Source organism: Coregonus lavaretus, assembly GCF_964263955.1.
Source record: "Coregonus lavaretus genome assembly, chromosome: 26".
Lineage (NCBI taxonomy): Eukaryota > Metazoa > Chordata > Actinopteri > Salmoniformes > Salmonidae > Coregonus > Coregonus lavaretus.
The window spans coordinates 43,712,897-43,736,713 of NC_140013.1; the positions used below are offsets into that span (position 1 = coordinate 43,712,897).

A 23,817-nucleotide genomic window follows, 5' to 3' on the forward strand; every position below is an offset into this window, starting at 1 on the left:
TGGCGAGACAATGACAACTAAGACATATTAAAAAGGTGGGCGGGTATCAGTTGTGAGTACGTTTACATGAACACGAATAATTCGATATTAAACTGATTATGGCAGTAGGCAGATTATGGCATTAGTCACGTAAACCCCATCACTCTGCTTATCTTAAATCGGTAGACATCTTTCAAATGATTAGGACATGTAAAACATCAGGTTTTCTGAGCAATCTTTCAAATGATTAGGACATGTAAAACATCAGGTTTTCTGAGCAATCTTTCAAATGATTAGGACATGTAAACCCCTTAATCAGAGTGTTTGATCCGCATGTGTTAGCCCGAGCAGCGCGAGTTCGGAAAAACTGAACGTGTGCATCTTACAAATAGTCTTCACATACAAACTGTCCGAACTCAGAATGAAATATGCTTCACAAAAATAACATGTGGTAGAACGTTTATTTTGATTGCCGATTTGTTTGTTTGTTGATAGCCTGATTTCAGATGTTCAGAATTATTACGGAAATCATTCTTCTTGCACAGCATGTAAACGTTTAAATCAAACTATTATATTAATCGGACTATTCACAATAATCCTATTATTTTGTGCATGTAACCGTACTCACCGTAACGCTATTATATTAGATTAGTGCTGGTATATGTTTAGGAGGGTTTGCGATGGAAAATATATTTCATATTCTGAATAAAAAAGAAAGCCTGTCCATTTGTCAAATTCATGTGTAAATAAAATATACAAATTATTTTTAAAAAAAACAATGTTAAATGTAAAATGATCTTGAGTGGTCTATAATGGAAAGTGTTTAGGAACAAGTGCCTGTCACACTGCCAGTGGCCCCACACCGCCTGGACCCACACCGCCTGGACCCACACCGCCTGGACCCACACCGCCTGGACCCACACCAACACTGGAAAAGATGAGTACTTCACAAGCGTGACATCATCAAGCAGCTGCCAACAAGGTGCCAACTTCTGTGCTGAAGTGCTGCGATAGCAGACAGACAGAATACACACATAATATAATATAATAATATGCCATTTAGAAGACGCTTTTATCCAAAGCGACTTACAGTCATGCGTGCATACATTTTTTTGTGTATGGGTGGTCCCGGGGATCGAACCCACTACCTTGGCGTTACAAGCGCCGTGCTCTACCAGCTGAGCTACAGAGGACCACAATCACATGACAGATACAGTTAACCTAACTCATTTCAACATATCAAAAAAAGAGAGAAGGGAACTAAACAAGAAAGTATCTTTGTGGGTCCTAAGCAGAGAGCTGCAGAGAGATTCTGAGTTCGCATTACGGTTTCAACACAACATAAAGAAAGAGAAGAGAACCAACCAAACGTGTTTTTGAGGTCCTGACTCCTGAGTCTCGCTGTCTCTCGTAACTCCTAGCACTGTGTATCTGCTCCTAGCCAACCTGTGAAAAACAACATGAATGCTCTGGGGCACAGCTGCTACAGTGTGGCTCAGTTGGCAGAGCATGGCCCTTGCAAGACAAGGGTTGTGGGTTTGATTCCCATGGGGGACCAGTATGAAAATGTATTCAATCACTACTGTAAATCCCTCTAAATAAGAACATCTGCTAAATGTCTAAATAAATGCTCCAGTATCCCCAAGCCCCCTCCTGAACCAGCCAGGCCAGCCCCCTCCTGAACCAGCCAGGCCAGCCCCCTCCTGAACCAGCCAGGCCAGCCCCCTCCTGAACCAGCCAGGCCAGCCCCCTCCTGAACCAGCCAGGCCAGGCCCCTTCTTTTATTTTAAATGTTTGTACTCCCTTTTTCTCCCCAATTTCGTGATATCCAATTGCGATCCAATTACGATCTTGTCTCATCACTGCAACTCCCCAACAGGCTCAGGAGAGGCGACGGTCGAGTCATGCGTCCTCTGAAACATGACCCGCCAAGCCGCACTTCTTAACACCCACTCGCTTAACCCGGAAGCTGCACCAATGTGTCAGAGGAAACACTGTTAAACTAATGACCGACGTCAGCTTGCAGGCGCCCGGCCCACCACAAGGAGTCGCTAGAGCACGATGAGCCAAGTAAAGCCCCCCAGGGCAAACCCTCCCCTAACCCGGATGACTCTCGGCCAATTGTGCACCACCCTATGGGACTCCCGGTCACGGCCGGTTGGGATCAAACCCCAGGCTGTAGTGATGCCGCAACACTGCAATGCAGTGCCTTAGACCGCTGCACCACTCGGGAGGCCCGGCCAGGCCCCTTCTGAACCCAGTTCAGCCAGGCCAGAACCCTTCTGAACCCAGTCCAGCCAGGCCCCTCCTGAAATCAGTCTCAGCCAGGCCAGAACCCTTCTGAACCCAGTCCAGCCAGGCCCCTCCTGATATCAGTCCCAGTCCAGCCAGGCCCCTCCTGAAATCAGTCCCAGAGCACCCAATGCTTTTTCACTGCTCACCTTCTCCTCTCATTTTAAAGGGGAACACAACACAGGATTATCCCGGCATTCTTCTCCCTCTTTTTTTATACATTTGCAGGATCTAAAAACGCTTTCAGTGTAAATTTAAACGACTAAAACCAAATAGGAAGTGTGTAGAAAATATAAATGGACATATATATTATATATTTTTTTATAATAGCCTATAGTCTTTACAATCAATGAAATAAAAGCTAGACAATCAGGCCCCCATTGATGTTGATATAATGTTTGAGCATTAGAACACAGCATTAGCCGTGGCAAAATATGTGAAATGGTAGGAAATGATCTTAAAAACTGGAAAATCTTCTCTCAGCTCCATGGCAAAATTGATAGAATTGCAGAATTGCAGGAGATTAGCTTTGAAACTGCTACATTTTCTCTCTGCCGCCAAGATATTTTGGACTTATTCTTTGGTGTGTGTGTGTGTGTGTTTTTTCATGGCCCAAACCCCTACCCTGCCTGCCTCCTGGCCTGCTCTGCGATGGGGCCTCACACAGGGGGGAGAGGAGAGCAGAGACAGCCCCAGCTGGCTACAGCCCTCAGCTCTCAGTTAAAGGAGCTCGGCTGCTTTTCTTGTCAGAGCTCAAATTAGCCTCCATTATCAAAGCAGCTGGCGTCTGATTGGAAAGACCTACATATCAGTGCAACAGTCTACAGGTCTCATACAGCCTGCAATGTAAAACCATTACAATACACAGAGAGACAGGGATTACAAAAGCACCGGCACTGTTTTTAAAACATTCAATGAAATAGTTGCGAAACAAAACTTTGTCTTTACCAAATGTACATTAATTCTAAAAACAACTTCCTCGAACTACATACAAATCAGACAATAAGATTAGTGGTTGCTGAACTGACTGTAAAAGTCAAATCAATAAGGTCAAATAATATTGTACTATAGACATCACTACTGGAGAATGAAAAACCTGTTGCTTGTAGCACAGAATTAATCTCCCTCCTCTCTCTCTCTCCCTCCTCTCCCTCTCCCTCCCTCCTCCTCTCCCCCTCTTTCATTACATCCATGATTCAGGGTCCCACCAGGCTGCTGCATTCAAGACTTATAAATCTTCAAAGAGCTTAACCCATCTGAGCCGCTTCCCCTACTCAGCTGCCCCACTCCTTCCTCCTTCTCCCCCTCTCCTCAGCTCTCCCCCTCTCCTCATCTCTCCCTCCCTCCCTCCCTCCCTGCTTTTGCTTCTGGGCCGTGCCCCCCCCCCACCCCCCCTTGTTGTGTGCCTAAAAAAAATAGAATATATGTATTTTTTGTAAATAGCACCCCTTGTGTGCACTTCCAGTAATACCGTATACTACAGTATGGTATAGAAACGGTATGATGGTATGAAAATCTGGATACCACCCAACCCTAGTGTGTGTGTTCCCGGGCGAGCTTCCCTGGGGAACAGGCTCAGTAATGAGTCTCCTCAAGTTAATGAGCCAGAGAAATGAGCAGGACCCATCATCTCTATGAGCCCACACACACAAACACACACACACACACACACACAAACACACACACACGTGTTTTACTATCGTTGTGGGGACCAAATCATTCATTCCATTTCAAATTCCTATTTTCCCTGACCCCTAACCCTAAACCTAACTCTTAACCTAACCCTAACCTTAACCCTAACTCATAACCCAAAACCTAACCCCTAACCCTAATTCTAACCCTAACCCTAATTGTAAACCTAAACCTAACCCCTAAGTCTAAATTAGCCTTTTTCCTTATCGGGTATGACGCTACAAGCTTGGGACACCTGTATTTTGGGAGTTTCTCCCATTCTTCTCTGCAGATCCTCTCAAGCTCTGTCAGGTTGGATGGGGAGCGTCGCTGCACAGCTATTTTCAGGTCTCTCCAGAGATGTTCGATCTGGTTCAAGTCCGGGCTCTGGCTGGGCCACTCAAGGACATTCAGAGACTTGTCCCGAAGCCACTCCAGCATTGTCTTGGCTGTGTGCTTAGGGTCATTGTCCTGTTGGAAGGTGAACCTTCGCCCCAGTCTGAGGTCCTGAGCGCTTTGGAGCAGGTTTTCATCAAGGATGTCTCTGTACTTTGCTCCGTTAATCTTTCCCTCGATCCTGACTAGTCTCCCAGTCCTTGCCGCTTTAAAACATCCCCACAGCATGATGCTGCCGCCACCATGCTTCACCGCAGATGTGACGCTTGGCAATCAGGTCAAAGAGTTCAATGTTGGTTTCATCAGACCAGAGAATCTTGTTTCTCATGGTCTGAGAGTCATTTAGGTGCCTTTTGGCAAACTCCAAGCGTGTCATGTGCCTTTTACTAAGGAGTGGCTTCCGTCTGGCCACTCTACTATAAAGGCCTGATTGGTGGAGTGCTGCAGAGATGGTTGTCCTTCTGGAAAGTTCTCCCATCTCCACAGAGGAACTCTGGAGCTCTGTCAGAGTGACCATCGGGTTCTTGGTCACCTCCCTGACCAAGGCCCTTCTCTCCCGATTGCTCAGTTTGGCCGGGCGGCCAGCTCTAGGAAGAGTCTTGGTGGTTCCAAACTTCTTCCATTTAAAATGATGGAGGCCACTGTGTTCTTGGGGACCTTCAATGCTGCAAAAACATTTTGGTACCCTTCCCCAGATCTGCGCCTCAACACAATCCTGTCTCGGAGCTCTACGGACAATTCCTTCGTCCTCATGGCTTGGTTTTTGCTCTGACATGCACTGTCAACTGTGGGACCTTATATAGACAGGTGTGTGCCTTTCCAAATCATGTCCAATCAATTTAATTTACCACAGGTGGAATCCAATCAAGTTGTATAAACATCTCAAGGATGATCAATGGAAACAGGATGCACCTGAGCTCAATATCGAGTCTCACAGCAAAGGGTCTGAATACTTATGTAAATAAGGTATTTCTGTTTTTTATTTTTAATAGATTTTGCAAAAATTTCTAAAAATCTGTTGTTGCTTTGTCATTATGGTGTATTTTGTGTAGATTTATGAGGATGATTTATTTTACAACCATTTTAGAATAAGGCTGTAACGTAACAAAATATGGAAAAATTAAAGGGGTCTGAATACTTTCCGAATGCACTGTATGTGGTTTTCTTGCCTACCTTAGTTAAATGCACTGACTGTCCTCTCTGGATAAGAAAGTATTCAAAATGACCTAAATGCAGATGATTAAGGCTGGAGGATGAGGCCAGAGACCCCCAGCAGGATGGTCTGCTCATTAAGGCTGGAGGATGAGGCCAGAGACCCCCAGCAGGATGGTCTGCTCATTAAGGCTGGAGGATGAGGCCAGAGACCCCCAGCAGGATGGTCTGCTCATTAAGGCTGGAGGATGAGGCCAGAGACCCCCAGCAGGATGGTCTGCTCATTAAGGCTGGAGGACGAGGCCAGAGACCCCCAGCAGGATGGTCTGCTCATTAAGGCTGGAGGACGAGGCCAGAGGCCCCCAGCAGGATGGTCTGCTCATTAAGGCTGGAGGACGAGGCCAGAGGCCCCCAGCAGGATGGTCTGCTCATTAAGGCTGGAGGATGGTCTGCTCAGCACCTGCATAACACTGTAGCCTACAGATAACCACTGAGCACATCTGAACATTTAGAGCATGAACATGTGGCAGTAGTGCATCAGTAAATCTATGTTAATTTCACTCTTCACCTCAGATGGCACGGGTTTGGTCAAATACGCAAACAATTGTGCTTGATGGTAAAGTTGTTGTGAGTAGAGCAGCCTCACCGCAGGCCTCTCTCCGGTTGGTAGCCTATTTGATTAAACTGCAGCATTTTTTACAAGCCGTGTCCTTGGTTCCTTCATTGTCAAAGACAACTCCATCAAATTGAGCTTTGTTAATGTTAGTGAAGGGTCCTTGGCTGCAACAAAGACGTTGCAATTCCTCTATTGAAGGCTTCTTCATTTTAGCCTACTAACGTAGGCTGGCATCTGAGGTAGCCTGGTGGCTGGCATCTGAGGTAGCCTGGTGACTGGCATCTGAGGTAGCCTGGTGACTGGCATCTGAGGCAGCCTGGTGGCTGGCATCTGAGGTAGCCTGGTGACTGGCATCTGAGGTAGCCTGGTGGCTGGCATCTGAGGTAGCCTGGTGACTGGCATCTGAGGCAGCCTGGTGGCTGGCATCTGAGGTAGCCTGGTGGCTGGCATCTGAGGTAGCCTGGTGGCTGGCATCTGAGGTAGCCTGGTGACTGGCATCTGAGGCAGCCTGGTGGCTGGCATCTGAGGTAGCCTGGTGGCTGGCATCTGAGGTAGCCTGGTGGCTGGCATCTGAGGTAGCCTGGTGGCTGGCATCTGAGGTAGCCTGGTGACTGGCTACCACTGGAGCGAGGCGGACGTGAGCCGACAGAAGGGGGAGGGGGGTTAATGACCGTTAGTTGTATTTATTTCTCAAAGCCTTCACGGTTGTTTTCTTAATGAAATGCTACACATGACATATTTCCGCCCCCAAAAAACTATGTTTATTACTTTTCCTGTACTGCCCATTCATGTGGTCTGTTGATCCTGTCCCATCCTGTCCCAAACATGACTCTAGAACTTCACTCCCATTCCTGCAAGACCCGCGGGAATCCTCTTCCAGCAGCAACCCATGTACCTGTGCCTGTCACCATACAGCTAAATCCCATGGCTGGAGAGAACGCTCCACACCCCAGCTACATGTGCCTGTCACCATACAGCTAAATCCCATGGCTGGAGAGAACGCTCCACACCCCAGCTACCTGTGCCTGTCACCATACAGCTAAATCCCATGGCTGGAGAGAACGCTCCACACCCCAGCTACATGTGCCTGTCACCATACAGCTAAATCCCATGGCTGGAGAGAACGCTCCACACCCCAGCTACATGTGCCTGTCTCCATACAGCTAAATCCCATGGCTGGAGAGAACGCTCCACACCCCAGCTACCTGTGCCTGTCACCATACAGCTAAATCCCATGGCTGGAGAGAACGCTCCACACCCCAGCTACCTGTGCCTGTCACCACACAGCTAAATCCCATGGCTGGAGAGAACGCTCCACACCCCAGCTACATGTGCCTGTCACCAGCTCACCAGGCCACCAGAGGCTGCAGCATCACAGCCGACCTCATTCCCAAGGATTAGCTAAGGGGCTAACTCAGCTATTGTTCAAACACTGAAATGGCTAACGTCTAGGCCTAACACTTAAATACTCAAACTTAGCCGCTGTCTGAGTTCTGGACTATAGGGAGAGCTGTGTATGCTGTCCAAACTCCTCCCATCAACTTTCAATACGCGGAATCAATTGGAAATGACTGGAAAGTGGCTTAAGGTCTCATGTAAAACGTTCTGTTGTTGTTGATGCTGCTACTTTTCCTCTCCCAGACTCTGTGAAGCCATGTAGTAGCAGTGGACCAAGAGGGGATGTTGAAATGTGGTTAGAAAGATGATGTCATAGTCTGACTAGTCACTGCAGGCAGAGCCACATGGTCTCACAGTGAAATGAACTGTGACTGCATATTGAATTAAAGTGAGTTTAATCATGGTTACGTGTCCAGCGTGAATACTGAAGGAGTACTAAAGGAATACTAAAGGAGTACTAAAGGAGTAGTAAAGGAGTACTAATGTAATACTAAAGGAATACTAAATGAATACTATAGGAGTACTAAATGAATACTAAAGGAATACTAAAGGAATATTAAATGAATGCTAAAGGAGTACTAAAGGAATACTAAAGGAGTACTAAAGGAGTACTAATGTAATACTAAAGGAATACTATAGGAGTACTAAATGAATACTAAAGGAATACTAAAGGAATATTAAATGAATGCTAAAGGAGTACTAAAGGAGTACTAACGGAGTACTAAACGAGTACAAAGGGAATAGTAAAGGAGTACTAAATGAGTACTAAATGAGTACTAAAGGAGTACTAAGGGAATAGTAACGGAGTACTAAAGGAGTACTAAAGGAATACTAAAGGAGTACTAAATGAGTAGTAAAGGAGTACTAAAAGAATACTAAAGGAGTACTAAATGAATACTAAAGGAGTACTAAATGAATACTAAAGGAGTACTAAATGAATACTAAAGGAGTACTAAAGGAGTACTAAGGGAATAGTAAAGGAGTAGTAAAGGAGTACTAAAGGAATGCTAAAGGAATACTAAAGGAGTACTAAAGGACTACTAAAGGACTACCAAAGGAGTACTATGTAACAAAAAAGGTTAATACTAAAGTAATAACAGTGTTACTAGACAGGAATAAGACCAACGTGTGAAGTGTTACCTAACAGGCTGAGAGGTGTCGATTACAGAAATGAGAGATGTGTTTGTGTGTTTTCTCACCGTAGCGCGGGTCGAGTCGCGGGTCGAGCCAGGAGGTGGTTTTGTTCTTGTGGTTGATGTAGTAGATCTCTCCCTCTGAGGTGATGGCCTGTTCCCAGCAGTCAGGAAGAGGACCTGAGAGAGGACAGGTACACACACACAGGGAGGTTAGGCTGGGGCTGGACAGGCAGGGTGTGGAAGCAGGGTTGCATCACAGAGTGATACTGACTCAATCAGCAACAGCTAGTTACAGGAAAACACACCAATAAAGATAGAAGCAAAAAGTCATCTGGATGGGTGTGCTAAACATCTGGATGGGTGTGCTAAACATCTGGATGGGTGTGCTAAACATCTGGATGGGTGTGCTAAACATCTGGATGGGTGTGCTAAACATCTGGATGGGTGTGCTAAACATCTGTTTAAAATATAGCTGGATCAGTCATTATAGCCATCAACAGGCTCCAAGCAAGGTTCCACCATTAGACTAAATTGTGATGGCCCAAATAACAGCTATTATTGAATGAATAAAGTTACATATTTAAATGAACATAAGAATATATTATCTGAAAAAAAGCAACCATTGCTGAGATGTTAAAATAATACAAGCTCTGAAAGTGATGTCATGCTGATATAGGTAAATAAAGGGTCAAGGGTCAAGGGTCAATATAAGAAAACGAACCCACGAACAGAAAAAAAAACTATAACCTATTCAGAAGTAGTGTAGGAATGGTTGCTAGTGACGACAGATAAAAGTGCCGATCACAGAGGACAAACATGTTGATAATAATAATATGCCATTTTAGCAGACGCTAATATCCAAAGCGACTTACAGTCATGCGTGCATACATTTTTTACGTATGGGTGGTCCCGGGGATCGAACCCACTACCCTGGGCGCTACAAGCACCGTGCTCTACCAGCTGAGCTACAGAGGACCACAGCCGTGGGGATGTGGTTCCATGTTGAACTAGTCTTGTTCCACCTCCGGGTGTTCGTATCCTGGGGAGAAGAAGTTCACCAGGACCCTATCTGAGGCGGCTCACTAACACGAGTTACAAGTATCAAAGTTGAATTAGTCGTATGTACAGGATACACATGGTATACGTGTGGTCCTCTGTAGCTCAGCTGGTAGAGCACGGCGCTTGTAACGCCCAGGGTAGTGGGTTCGATCCCCGGGACCACCCATACACAAAAAAATAAAAATAATGTATGCACGCATGACTGTAAGTCGCTTTGGATAAAAGCGTCTGCTAAAATGGCATATTATTATATACCGTCCAACAAAATGTGTGCTGGTTCCTCCTGGACAATGCAACAACAATAAGAAGTAATAAAATATACGAATATGAACATGAAGAAAATGTCTCAGTAGAATAGGATAAACATTTTAGCATCAGTATAATACAGGAAGGCTGAATTTATAGTCCAATATTTACACGTGTTTTGGGGAAGGGGGGATTGAGTGGCAAGTATTTAGCAATCATAATAAGAGTCTGGTAGCAGCAGTTGTGATGTGTGTGTAGCATGAATGTATAGGTGTGTGTGTGTTTGTGTGTGTGAGTGAATGAGTGCATTTGTTCTAAGGTGTAGGCAATCAGAGCAGGTGGTCAGTCCAGGTCCAGTGTTCAGCAGTCTGATGGCTTGTAGATAGAAACTGTCTCTGAGCCTGTTGGTATCAGACCTCATGCTCCGATACAGTCTGATGGCTTGTAGATAGAAACTGTCTCTGAGCCTGTTGGTATCAGACCTCATGCTCCAATACAGTCTGATGGCTTGTAGATAGAAACTGTCTCTGAGCCTGTTGGTATCAGACCTCATGCTCCAATACAGTCTGATGGCTTGTAGATAGAAACTGTCTCTGAGCCTGTTGGTATCAGACCTCATGCTCCGATACAGTCTGATGGCTTGTAGATAGAAACTGTCTCTGAGCCTGTTGGTATCAGACCTCATGCTCCGATACAGTCTGATGGCTTGTAGATAGAAACTGTCTCTGAGCCTGTTGGTATCAGACCTCATGCTTTGATACTGTCTGCGTAGCTCCTGCCTTTCTAGGGAGTTTTTCCAAGCCACTGTGCTTCTGCCTCTGCATTGCTTGCTGTTCGGGGTTTTAGGCTGGATGTCTGCATTTTTTAAACATTTTTAGCAGACGCTCTTATCCAGAGCGGCTTACAGTTAGTGAGTGCATACATTATTTTTTTACTTTTTTTCATACTGGCCCCCCGTGGGAATCGAACCCACAACCCTGGCGTTGCAAACGCCATGCTCTACCAACTGAGCTACATCCCTGCCGGCCGTTCCCTCCCCTACCCTGGACGACGCTGGGCCAATTGTGCGCCACCCAATTGTTCCTTGACTAATGACAGCGGGACAATTATTGGCCGCCATCCTGAGTTGATTAAACATTATAACCTAATATGGCGAACATTATTCTTGATCTAGTAGGTTACATTTTAGTCATTTAGCAGACGCTCTTTTCCAGAGCGACTTACAGGAGCAATTAGGGTTAAGTGCCTTGATCAAGGGCACATCGACAGATTTTTCACCTAGTCGGCTCGGGGGATTAGAACCAGCGACCTTTCGGTTACTGGCACAACGCTCTTAACCACTAAGCTACCTGCCGCCCAGTTAAAATAAATGATAAGAATACCACATGGATCCCCAGTCAACCATGGGGTTTGGTACACGCTTAGAAGAAAAGGTTCCAAAAGGGTTCTGGCTATCCCCATAGGATAATCCTTTTGGGTTCCATGTAGAACCCTCTGTAGAAAGGGTTCTACATGGAACCCTAAAAGGTTCTACTTGGAACCAAAAAAGTTATACCGGCAACCAAAAAGGGTTATTCAAAGGGTTCTACTATGGGGACAGCCGAAGAACCCATTAAGGTTATAGACAGTACCTTTTTTCTAAGAGTGTAAGATTCAACCAGAGCTATTCAAAAAAGTTGCACCTTGTAGCAAACTGAAGCCCAACGCACAAAACCACTCCAGAGATGAAAACTTCCCCTTCAGGTGGTCTGAGATCTTATCCATTAAAAAAGCTCATTTTGCTTTTAGTTTAACTCAAAAGGTCTGTGAATACACTGATCGCTAGCGGTGCTCATGATGTTCTGCTGCTGGACTGGTACAGGGCTGCCCGTGTGTGTGTGTGTGTGTGTGTGTGTGTGTGTGTGTGTGTGTGTGTGTGTGTGTGTGAGTGTGTGTGTGTACTGACCACTAGCAGTGCTCATGATGTTCTGCTGCTGGACTGGTACAGGGCTGGTGGGAGGGGCCTGGTTCATCTGTAGGAGGGCCTTACGAGGGTCCTGCCAGGTGGTCGACTGGTCAAGATGGCTGCACAGAGAGAGAAGAGATGAGTTCATCACTGAACAAAATGAGCAAGTTTGATTATGAACTTTCAGTGCCTTCGCAGAATTCTACTGTCAGATTCATGGAAATTAGTGCAAGATCTAGAACTGTACTGTTATTGGTATGAGGAGTCATTCACAGTTCCAACAAACGTTTGGAGAGGTTCCAGTTTAATCCGGGTTTGACCAGATAATGGAAGCCTATGAGGCTGTGGCAGACGCCCTCGAACCTTGAACAGCTCCGTATCCTAAATGATGGTCTATATCAGTGGACGTCCCATCCTATGTTGTGCTTATAGACACCTAGAGGTTGTGTCCCAAAACGTCACCTTATTCCCTTTATTCATAGGCTGCACCTCCGTCACTCGGTCGCGTCTTGACATTGTCATGAACGTTCTCAAGCCGCCCTCTACCGGCCGCGCCATAGTGGTGCCCTGAAGTGGCGATGAGCCCAGTCATTCTGGACGGAGGCTAACTACCGTTTAGTCTAAATTACACTATAGTGCCTGGAAATACGATGCCATTGCTAAAGTAGTCAAATGTTTAGTAAGAAACAACTTTGCCAGTATTATCATGTCGTCAAATGTACTTTAGACAGATGGCAATGTTGTCATTAGCTAGCAAAGTTCGTCAAAAATAGCTAGCAATGCTAACGTTAGCTAGCTAAAATCCGGTGGCCTCCCCTCAATCTTAGCTAGCTAGCTAACGCTATACTGCATCTAAAGTCAATCTGGTGACATCAAAATGATGACAAAAGGTTTCTCTACTAATTATTTGCCTCCTTCTGAATGTCATTGTATTTCAATGCCACTGTAATGGACTTTTGATGAAATCTTCATCAGCGCTCGTTGATGACGCTTTGAGTAGAATGCTCAGTCGGGCATCAGTCCAAAACGAATGTTCAAAACAGTATTGTGACGAAACATGCAACCGATGAATAGTGCACTACTTTTGACCAGTGCCCATAGGGTAGTGCCTTATATAGTGAATAGGGTGTGATTTGGGACTGAACAATAGATAATTATAGAGCGTCCCTTTAGGGAGGGGACCCCACAAACTGAACTACTGTATAGAGCGTCCCTTTAGGGAGGGAACCCCACAAACTGAACTACTGTATAGAGCGTCCCTTTAGGGAGGGAACCCCACAAACTGAACTACTGAATAGAGCGTCCCTTTAGGGAGGGAACCCCACAAACTGAACTACTGTATAGTGCGTCCCTTTAGGGAGGGAACCCCACAAACTGAACTACTGTATAGAGCGTCCCTTTAGGGAGGGAACCCCACAAACTGAACTACTGTATAGAGCGTCCCTTTAGGGAGGGAACCCCACAAACTGAACTACTGTATAGAGCGTCCCTTTAGGGAGGGAACCCCACAAACTGAACTACTGTATAGAGCGTCCCTTTAGGGAGGGAACCCCACAAACTGAACTACTGTATAGAGCGTCCCTTTAGGGAGGGAACCCCACAAACTGAACTACTGTATAGAGCGTCCCTTTAGGGAGGGAACCCCACAAACTGAACTACTGTATAGAGCGTCCCTTTAGGGAGGGAACCCCACAAACTGAACTATTGTCTTTCCTCCCACACACAGGAGGTTTACACACAGGATAATATTTTCAACACCTTCAGCCTGTAATATATATTGTAAAGCAACACAACTCAACACCTTCAGCCTGTAATATATATTGTAAAGCAACACAACTCAACACCTTCAGCCTGTAATATATATTGTAAAGCAACACAACTCAACACCTTCAGCCTGTAATATATATTGAAAAGCAACACAACTCAACACCTTCAGCCTGTAATATATATTGTAAAGCAACACAACTCAACACCTTCAGCCTGTAATATATATTGTAAAGCAAACACAACTCAACACCTTCAGCCTGTAATATATATTGTAAAGCAACACAACTCAACACCTTCAGCCTGTAATATATATTGTAAAGCAACACAACTCAACACCTTCAGCCTATAATAGATATTGTAAAGCAACACAACTCAACACCTTCAGCCTGTAATATATATTGTAAAGCAACACAACTCAACACCTTCAGCCTATAATAGATATTGTAAAGCAACACAACTCAACACCTTCAGCCTGTAATATATATTGTAAAGCAAACACAACTCAACACCTTCAGCCTGTAATATATATTGTAAAGCAACACAACTCAACACCTTCAGCCTGTAATATATATTGTAAAGCAACACAACTCAACACCTTCAGCCTATAATAGATATTGTAAAGCAACACAACTCAACACCTTCAGCCTGTAATATATATTGTAAAGCAACACAACTCAACACCTTCAGCCTATAATAGATATTGTAAAGCAACACAACTCAACACCTTCAGCCTGTAATATATATTGTAAAGCAAACACAACTCAACACCTTCAGCCTGTAATATATATTGTAAAGCAACACAACTCAACACCTTCAGCCTGTAATATATATTGTAAAGCAAACACAACTCAACACCTTCAGCCTATAATAGATATTGTAAAGCAACACAACTCAACACCTTCAGCCTGTAATATATATTGTAAAGCAACACAACTCAACACCTTCAGCATGTAATATATATTGTAAAGCAACACAACTCAACACCTTCAGCCTATAATAGATATTGTAAAGCAACACAACTCAACACCTTCAGCCTATAATATATATTGTAAAGCAAACACAACTCAACATCTTCAGCCTGTAATATATATTGTAAAGCAACACAACTCAACACCTTCAGCCTGTAATATATATTGTAAAGCAACACAACTCAACACCTTCAGCCTGTAATATATATTGTAAAGCAACACAACTCAACACCTTCAGCCTGTAATATATATTGTAAAGCAACACAACTCAACACCTTCAGCCTATAATAGATATTGTAAAGCAACACAACTCAACACCTTCAGCCTATAATATATATTGTAAAGCAAACACAACTCAACACCTTCAGCCTGTAATATATATTGTAAAGCAACACAACTCAACACCTTCAGCCTGTAATATATATTGTAAAGCAACACAACTCAACACCTTCAGCCTGTAATATATATTGTAAAGCAACACAACTCAACACCTTCAGCCTGTAATATATATTGTAAAGCAACACAACTCAACACCTTCAGCCTGTAATATATATTGTAAAGCAACACAACTCAACACCTTCAGCCTGTAATAGATATTGTAAAGCAAACACAACTCAACACCTTCAGCCTGTAATATATATTGTAAAGCAAACACAACTCAACACCTTCAGCCTATAATAGATATTGTAAAGCAACACAACTCAACACCTTCAGCCTGTAATATATATTGTAAAGCAAACACAACTCAACACCTTCAGCCTGTAATAGATATTGTAAAGCAACACAACTCAACACCTTCAGCCTGTAATATATATTGTAAAGCAAACACAACTCAACACCTTCAGCCTATAATAGATATTGTAAAGCAACACAACTCAACACCTTCAGCCTATAATATATATTGTAAAGCAACACAACTCAACACCTTCAGCCTGTAATATATATTGTAAAGCAACACAACTCAACACCTTCAGCCTGTAATATATATTGTAAAGCAACACAACTCAACACCTTCAGCCTGTAATAGATATTGTAAAGCAAACACAACTCAACACCTTCAGCCTGTAATATATATTGTAAAGCAACACAACTCAACACCTTCAGCCTGTAATAGATATTGTAAAGCAAACACAACTCAACACCTTCAGCCTATAATATATATTGTAAAGCAACACAACTCAACACCTTCAGCCTGTAATATATATTGTAAAGCAACACAACTCAACACCTTCAGCCTGTAATATATATTGTAAAGCAAACACAACTCAACACCTTCAGCCTATAATATATATTGTAAAGCAAACACAACTCAACACCTTCAGCCTGTAATATATATTGTAAAGCAACACAACTCAACACCTTCAGCCTGTAATAGATATTGTAAAGCAAACACAACTCAACACCTTCAGCCTGTAATAGATATTGTAAAGCAAACACAACTCAACAGCTTCAGCCTGTAATAGATATTGTAAAGCAAACACAACTCAACACCTTCAGCCTGTAATATATATTGTAAAGCAAACACAACTCAACACCTTCAGCCTGTAATAGATATTGTAAAGCAAACACAACTCAACACCTTCAGCCTATAATAGATATTGTAAAGCAACACAACTCAACAGCTTCAGCCTATAATATATATTGTAAAGCAAACACAACTCAACAGCTTCAGCCTGTAATAGATATTGTAAAGCAACACAACTCAACAGCTTCAGCCTATAATATATATTGTAAAGCAACACAACTCAACAGCTTCAGCCTGTAATAGATATTGTAAAGCAACACAACTCAACACCTTCAGCCTATAATAGATATTGTAAAGCAACACAACTCAACAGCTTCAGCCTATAATATATATTGTAAAGCAAACACAACTCAACAGCTTCAGCCTGTAATAGATATTGTAAAGCAACACAACTCAACAGCTTCAGCCTATAATATATATTGTAAAGCAACACAACTCAACAGCTTCAGCCTGTAATAGATATTGTAAAGCAACACAACTCAACACCTTCAGCCTATAATAGATATTGTAAAGCAACACAACTCAACACCTTCAGCCTATAATAGATATTGTAAAGCAACACAACTCAACACCTTCAGCCTATAATAGATATTGTAAAGCAAACACAACTCAACACCTTCAGCCTGTAATATATATTGTATTTGTATTTGTATTTATTATGGATCCCCATTAGTTCCTGCCAAGGCAGTAGCTACTCTTCCTGGGGTCCAGCAAAATTAAGGCAGTTTATACAAATTTTAAAACATTACAATACATTCACAGATTTCACAACACACTGTGTGCCCTCAGGCCCCTACTCCACCACTACCACATATCTACAGTACAAACTCCATGTGTACGTGTGTGTATAGTGCGTATGTTATTGTGTGTGTGTGTGCATGTGTCTGTGTCTATGTTTGTGTTGCTTCACAGTCCCGCTGTTCCATAAGGTGGATTTTTATCTGTTTTTATATCAAATTTTACTGCTTGCATCAGTTACTTGATGTGGAATAGAGTTCCATGTAGTCATGGCTCTATGTAGTACTGTGCGCCTCCCATAGTCTGTTCTGGACTTGGGGACTGTGAAGAGCCCTCTGGTGGCATGTCTTGTGGGGTATGCATGGGTGTCTGAGCTGTGTGCCAGTAGTTTAAACAGACAGCTCGGTGCATTCAACATGTCAATACCTCTCACAAATACAAGTAGTGATGAAGTCAATCTCTCCTCCACTTTGAGCCAGGAGAGATCGACATGCATATTAGTAATATTAGCTCTCTGTGTACATCCAAGGGCCAGCCGTGCTGCCCTGTTCTGAGCCAATTGTATTTTCCTAAGTCCCTTTTTGTGGCACCTGACCACATGACTGAACAGTAGTCCAGGTGTGACAAAACTAGGGCCTGTAGGACCTGCCTTGTTGATAGTGCTGTTAAGAAGGCAGAGCAGCGCTTTATTATGGACAGACTTCTCCCCATCTTAGCTACTGTTGTATCAATATGTTTTGACCATGACAGTTTACAATCCAGGGTTATTCCAAGCAGTTTAGTCACTTCAACTTGCTCAATTTCCACATTATTTATTACAAGATTTACTTGAGGTTTAGTGAATAATTTGTCCCAAATACAATACTTTTAGATTTAGAAATATTTAGGACTAACTTATTCCTTGCCACCCATTCTGAAACTAACTGCAGCTCTTTGTTAAGTGTTGCAGTCATTTCAGTCACTGTAGTAGCTGACATGTATAGTGTATAGTCCTCCGCATACATAGACACACTGGCTTTACTCAAAGCCAGTGGCACGTCGTTAGTAAAGATTGAAAAAAGTAAGGGGCCTAGACAGCTGCCCTGGGGAATTCCTGATTCTACCTGGATTATGTTGGAGAGGCTTCCATGAAAGAACACCCTCTGTGTTCTGTTAGACAGGTAACTCTTTATCTACATTATAGCAGGGGGTGTAAAGCCATAACACATACGTTTTTCCATCAGCAGACTATGATCGATAATGTCAAAAGCCGCACTGAAGTCTAACAAAACAGCCCCCACAATCTTTTTATCATCACTTTCTCTCAGCCAATCATCAGACATTTGTGTAAGTGCTGTATAGTGTTGAGTCATCCGCGTACTGTGAAATAGCATTGTATCTGGTCAAACACAATGTTTTCCAAAAGTTTACTAAGGGTTGGAACAGGCTGCATGGTTACTTGAGCCAGTAAAGGGGGCTTTAGTATTCTTAAGTAGCAGAATGACTTTTGCTTCCCTCCAGGTCTGGGGGCACACACTTTCTAGTTGGCTTAAATTGAAAATATGGCAAATAATTTTACATCTAAGTTGTCAGACACCAGTGTTTGTAAGTTTGCTAAGTTTGCTAATAGTTGGCAATATCAGTTGGTTTTGTGATAAATGTGCCATCTGATTCAATGAATGATGGAGCTGAGTTTGCCTTTTTTCCCAAAATGTCATTGAATGTGCTCCAAAGCTTTTTACTATCATTCTTTATGTCATTTATCTTTGTTTCATAGTGTAGTTTCTTCTTCTTTTTATTCAGTTTAGTCACATGATTTATCAATTTGCAATACGTTTGCCAATCGGTTGTGCAGCCAGACTTATTTGCCATTCCTTTTGCCTCATCCCTCTCAACCATACAATTTTTCAACTCCTCATCAATCCACTGGGATTTAACCGTTTTTACAGTCATTTTCTTAATGGGTGCATGCTTATTAGTAACTGGAATAAGCAATTTCATTCATGTGTCAAGTGCAGTGTCTGTTTGCTCCTCATTACACACCACGGACCAACACATATTCTTCACATCAGCAACATATGAATCACTACAAAACTTACTGTATGACCTCTTATACACTATATTAGGACCAGCCTTTGGAACTTTGGTTTTCCTAGATATGGCTACTATATTGTGATCACTACATCCGATGGATCTGGATACTGCTTTCAAGCATATTTCTGCAGCATTAGTAAAGATGTGATCAATACATGTTGATGATTTAATTCCTGTGCTGTTTGTAACTACCCTGGTAGGTTGACAGATAACCTGAACCAGGTTGCAGGCACTGGTTACAGTTTTAAGCTTTTTCTTGAGTGGGCAGCTTGATGATAGCCAGTCAATATTTAAAATCACCCAAAAAATATACTTCTCTGTTGGTATCACGTACATTATCAAGCATTTCACACATGCTATCCAGATACTGACTGTTAGCACTTGGTGGTCTATAGCAGCTTCCCACCAGAATGGGCTTTCGGTGAGGCAGATGAACCTGAAGTCATATTACTTCAACAGTATTTAACATGAGATCCTCTCTAATCTTCACAGGAATGTGGTTCTGAATATAAACAGCAACACCTCCACCACTGGCATTTCTATATTTTCTATAAATGTTATAACCTTGTATTGCTACCACTGTATCATCAAAGGTATTATCTAAGTGATTGTCAGAGATAGTCAGAATATGAATGTCATCTGTTACTAGGAAATTATTGATTTCATGAACCTTGCTTCTTTAGCTACATATGTTAACGTGGGCTATTTTGAGCACTTTTCTTCTGGGATGCTTACTTGTTTTCATTGCTTTACTGGGAAGCTTAGCAGAAGTAGATATGCTCATGTTATTTATGTTAGTACAGGATGAGCTGCACACAGCGGACTTCCTCCTCGGGCACACCGCCTCAGTGCCAACAATATAAATCTGGTTCTTAGGCACATGATTACTGCATACAATAGCTGTAGGATCAGCAGAGGCATTCAGGGCAGTTAGAGGGACATAAATTAGGTTACTTACGTTGTGTCTACCGACGCCCCTGGTGTAATGTACATTTGCTGAAGCATTATGACAACTCTGCGTCACAATGGTAGGGATTAGCTGAGCTGGGCTTGGGTCACTGATAAGTCATTGTCTCAACACAGCCATATAATGCTGTGAAAGGATCTAGGAACCCAAATGATTTGGGTGGATCCCATCCTTCTTATAAAACGTGTTTTGTTTCCAAAAGGTATCAAAATTGTCAACAAAAGTTGCACCCATTGAGCTGCAATAATCACGTAGCCAGTTGTGAAGAGAAAGAATCCTGTTAAAGCGTTCAATGCCATGATTCAGAGAGAGCACAGGGCCAGATATGATGGGTCTTTTGTCTAGCAGAGAGTCAATCAGCTCTTTAAAATCCAGTTTCAACTGTTCAGAGCTGCCCTTCATAATGTCATTAAAACCCACATGGACTACTATTGTAAATCAAACTCAACTCAATACCTTCAGCCTGTAATATATATTGTAAATAGGCCATTTCTTCTGACAGTTATTCAAACCACACATTTCTTTCTGTAATAGTTAATGTAATAGATAATGTAATAGATAATGTCCCTGTAATAGATAATGTCCCTGTAATAGATAATGTAATAGATAATGTCCCTGTAATAGATAATGTCCCTGTAATTGATAATGTAATAGATAATGTCCCTGTAATGGATAATGTAATAGATAATGTCCCTGTAATAGATAATGTCCCTGTAATAGATAATGTAATAGATAATGTCCCTGTAATAGATAATGTCCCTGTAATAGATAATGTCCCTGCCGTAGTCACACAGTCTTTGGTTCATTTACTCTCAAACACACAGATACACAGAACAACAATCCCCTTATCAAGTACACTCCCCTTATCAAGTACACTCCCCTTATCAAGTACACTCCCCTTATCAAGTACACTCCCCTTATCAAGTACACTCCCCTTATCAAGTACACACCCCTTATCAAGTACACACCCCTTATCAAGTACACTCCCCTTATCAAGTACACTCCCCTTATCAAGTACACTCCCCTTATCAAGTACACACCCCTTATCAAGTAAGCCCAAACCAGATGGGATGGTGTATTGCTGCAGAATGCTGTGGTAGCCATGCTGGTTAAGTTTGCTTTGAATTCTAAATAAATCACAGACAGTGTCACTAGCAAAGCACCCCCACACCATAACACCTCCTCCTCCATTTACGGTGGGAAATACACATGCAGAGATCATCCGTTCACCTAATCTTCATCTCACAAAGACACAGCGGTTGGAACCAAAAATCTCCAATTTGGACTCATCAGACCAAAGGACAGATCTCCACCGGTCTAATGTCCATTGCTCGTGTTTCTTGGCCCAAGCAAGTCTCTTCTTATTATTGGTGTCCTTTAGTAGTGGTTTCTTTGCAGCAATTCGATCATGAAGGCCTGATTCACACAGTCTCCTCTAAACAGTTGATGTTGAGATGTGTATGTTAGTTGAACTCTGTGAAGCATTTATTTGGGCTGAAGTTTCTGAGGCTGGTAACGCTAATGAACTTATCCTCTGCAGCAGAGTAACTCTGGGTCTTCCATTTCATGCCAGTTTCATCATAGCACTTGATGGTTTTTGCGACTGCACTTGAAGAAACTCTCAAAGTTATTGAAATGTTCCGTAATGACTGACCTTCATGTCTTAAAGTAATGATGGACTGTTATTTCTCTTTGCTTATTTGAGCTGTTCTTGCCATAATATGGACTTGGTCTTTTACCAAATAGGGCAATCTTCTGTATACCACCCCTACCTTGTCACAACACAACTGATTGGCTCAAACGCATTAAGAAGGAAATACATTCCACAAATTAACTTTTAAGAAGGAACACCTGTTAATTGAAATGCATTCCAGGTGACTACCTCATGAAGCTGGTTGAGAGAATGCCAAGAGTGTGCAAAGTTGTCATCAAGTCAAAGGGTGGCTATTTGAAGAATCTCAAATATATAATATATTTTGATTTGTTTAACACTTTTTTGGTTACTACATGATGCCATATGTGTTATTTCATAGTTTTGATGTCTTCACTATTATTCTACGATGTAGAAAATAGTAAAAATAAAGAAAAACCCTTGAATGAGTAGGTGTGTCCAAACTTTTGACTGGTACTGTATGTATCATACCTCTTACAGATGACATCATACCCCTTACAGATGACCTCATACCTCTTACAGATGACCTCATACCTCTTACAGATGACCATCATACCTCTTACAGATGACCTCATACCTCTTACAGATGACCTCATACCTCTTACAGATGACCATCATACCTCTTACAGATGACCATCATACCTCTTACAGATGACCTCATACCTCTTACAGATGACCTCATACCTCTTACAGATGACCATCATACCTCTTACAGATGACCTCATACCTCTTACAGATGACCTCATACCTCTTACAGATGACCATCATACCTCTTACAGATGACCTCATACCTCTTACAGATGACCTCATACCTCTTACAGATGACCATCATACCTCTTACAGATGACCTCATACCTCTTACAGATGACCTCATACCTCTTACAGATGACCATCATACCTCTTACAGATGACCTCATACCTCTTACAGATGACCTCATACCTCTTACAGATGACCTCATACCTCTTACAGATGACCATCATACCTCTTACAGATGACCTCATACCTCTTACAGATGACCTCATACCTCTTACAGATGACCATCATACCTCTTACAGATGACCTCATACCTCTTACAGATGACCTCATACCTCTTACAGATGACCATCATACCTCTTACAGATGACCTCATACCTCTTACAGATGACCTCATACCTCTTACAGATGACCATCATACCTCTTACAGATGACCTCATACCTCTTACAGATGACCTCATACCTCTTACAGATGACCATCATACCTCTTACAGATGTTTTATTTGTAAAAAAAAAAAAAAAAAGTCATTTAGCAGACGCTCTTATCCAGAGCGACTTACAGGAGCAATTAGGGTTAAGTGCCTTGCTCAACGGCACATCGACAGATTTTTCACCTAGTCTGCTCGGGGATTAGGACCAGTGACCTTTCGGTTACTGGCACAACGTTCTTAACCGCTAAGCTACCTGCCGCACAGATCATCTCATACTTCTTACAGATGAGGCCATGATTGTTTCCAGTTTCAGCTGTAACATCCATTAAAACGACCTTTGATTCTAGAGGCCATGATTGGTTCCAAAATAACTTTAGTAAGTTACCACATTGTTGCTCCCATCTATTCTGGGCTGGTCTAGCCAGAGGCTAGAGGACTGGCTGGCTGGGTTGCCACATTGTCTCTCAGTGACGTGAAACCATTGATAATTACAGCTTTGTTGGTACTTGTTGGCTGATTCAGATGGAAAGCCTCTGGTCTCTTCTCACAGGGTGTTGTGTATAGACACACAAACACACACAAACACACACAAACACACACACACACACACACACACACACACACACACACACACACACAAACAAACACACACACAAACAAACAAACACACACACACACGTGCAAACACACACACACACGTGCAAACACACACACACACACACACACACACAAACACGTGCAAACACACACACACACACTCAAACACACACAAACACGTGCAAACACACACACACACAAACACGTGCTCACACACACAAACACGTGCTCACACACACACACACACACACACACACACACACAAGCACGTGCACACACACACACACACACACATACAAATACAGACACAAACTCTCACAGGGCTGTGTCTATAGACCTGGGATCCTCAACTAGATTCAGCTGCAGGTCGGTTTTTGCTTGAGCGGATGGTCAGGGGGCCGGAACATAACTACAAATAATTTGTAAGACTGAAAA

The 23,817-nt window shown here is 42.8% G+C and overlaps 1 protein-coding gene across 1 annotated transcript in view; it reads right to left on the bottom strand.

The window, feature by feature from the left end:
- yap1 (Yes1 associated transcriptional regulator) overlaps positions 1–23,817 on the bottom strand; it is a 91,392-nt gene that overhangs the window by 27,404 nt on the left and 40,171 nt on the right. Inside the window, exons 3-4 of the mRNA XM_084143270.1 lie at positions 11,891–12,009; positions 8,704–8,817 (exon numbers count right to left, since the gene is read on the bottom strand). Of these exons, the coding sequence (XP_083999396.1) occupies positions 8,704–8,817; positions 11,891–12,009 (233 nt within the window). The remainder of the gene's footprint in view (positions 1–8,703; positions 8,818–11,890; positions 12,010–23,817) is intronic.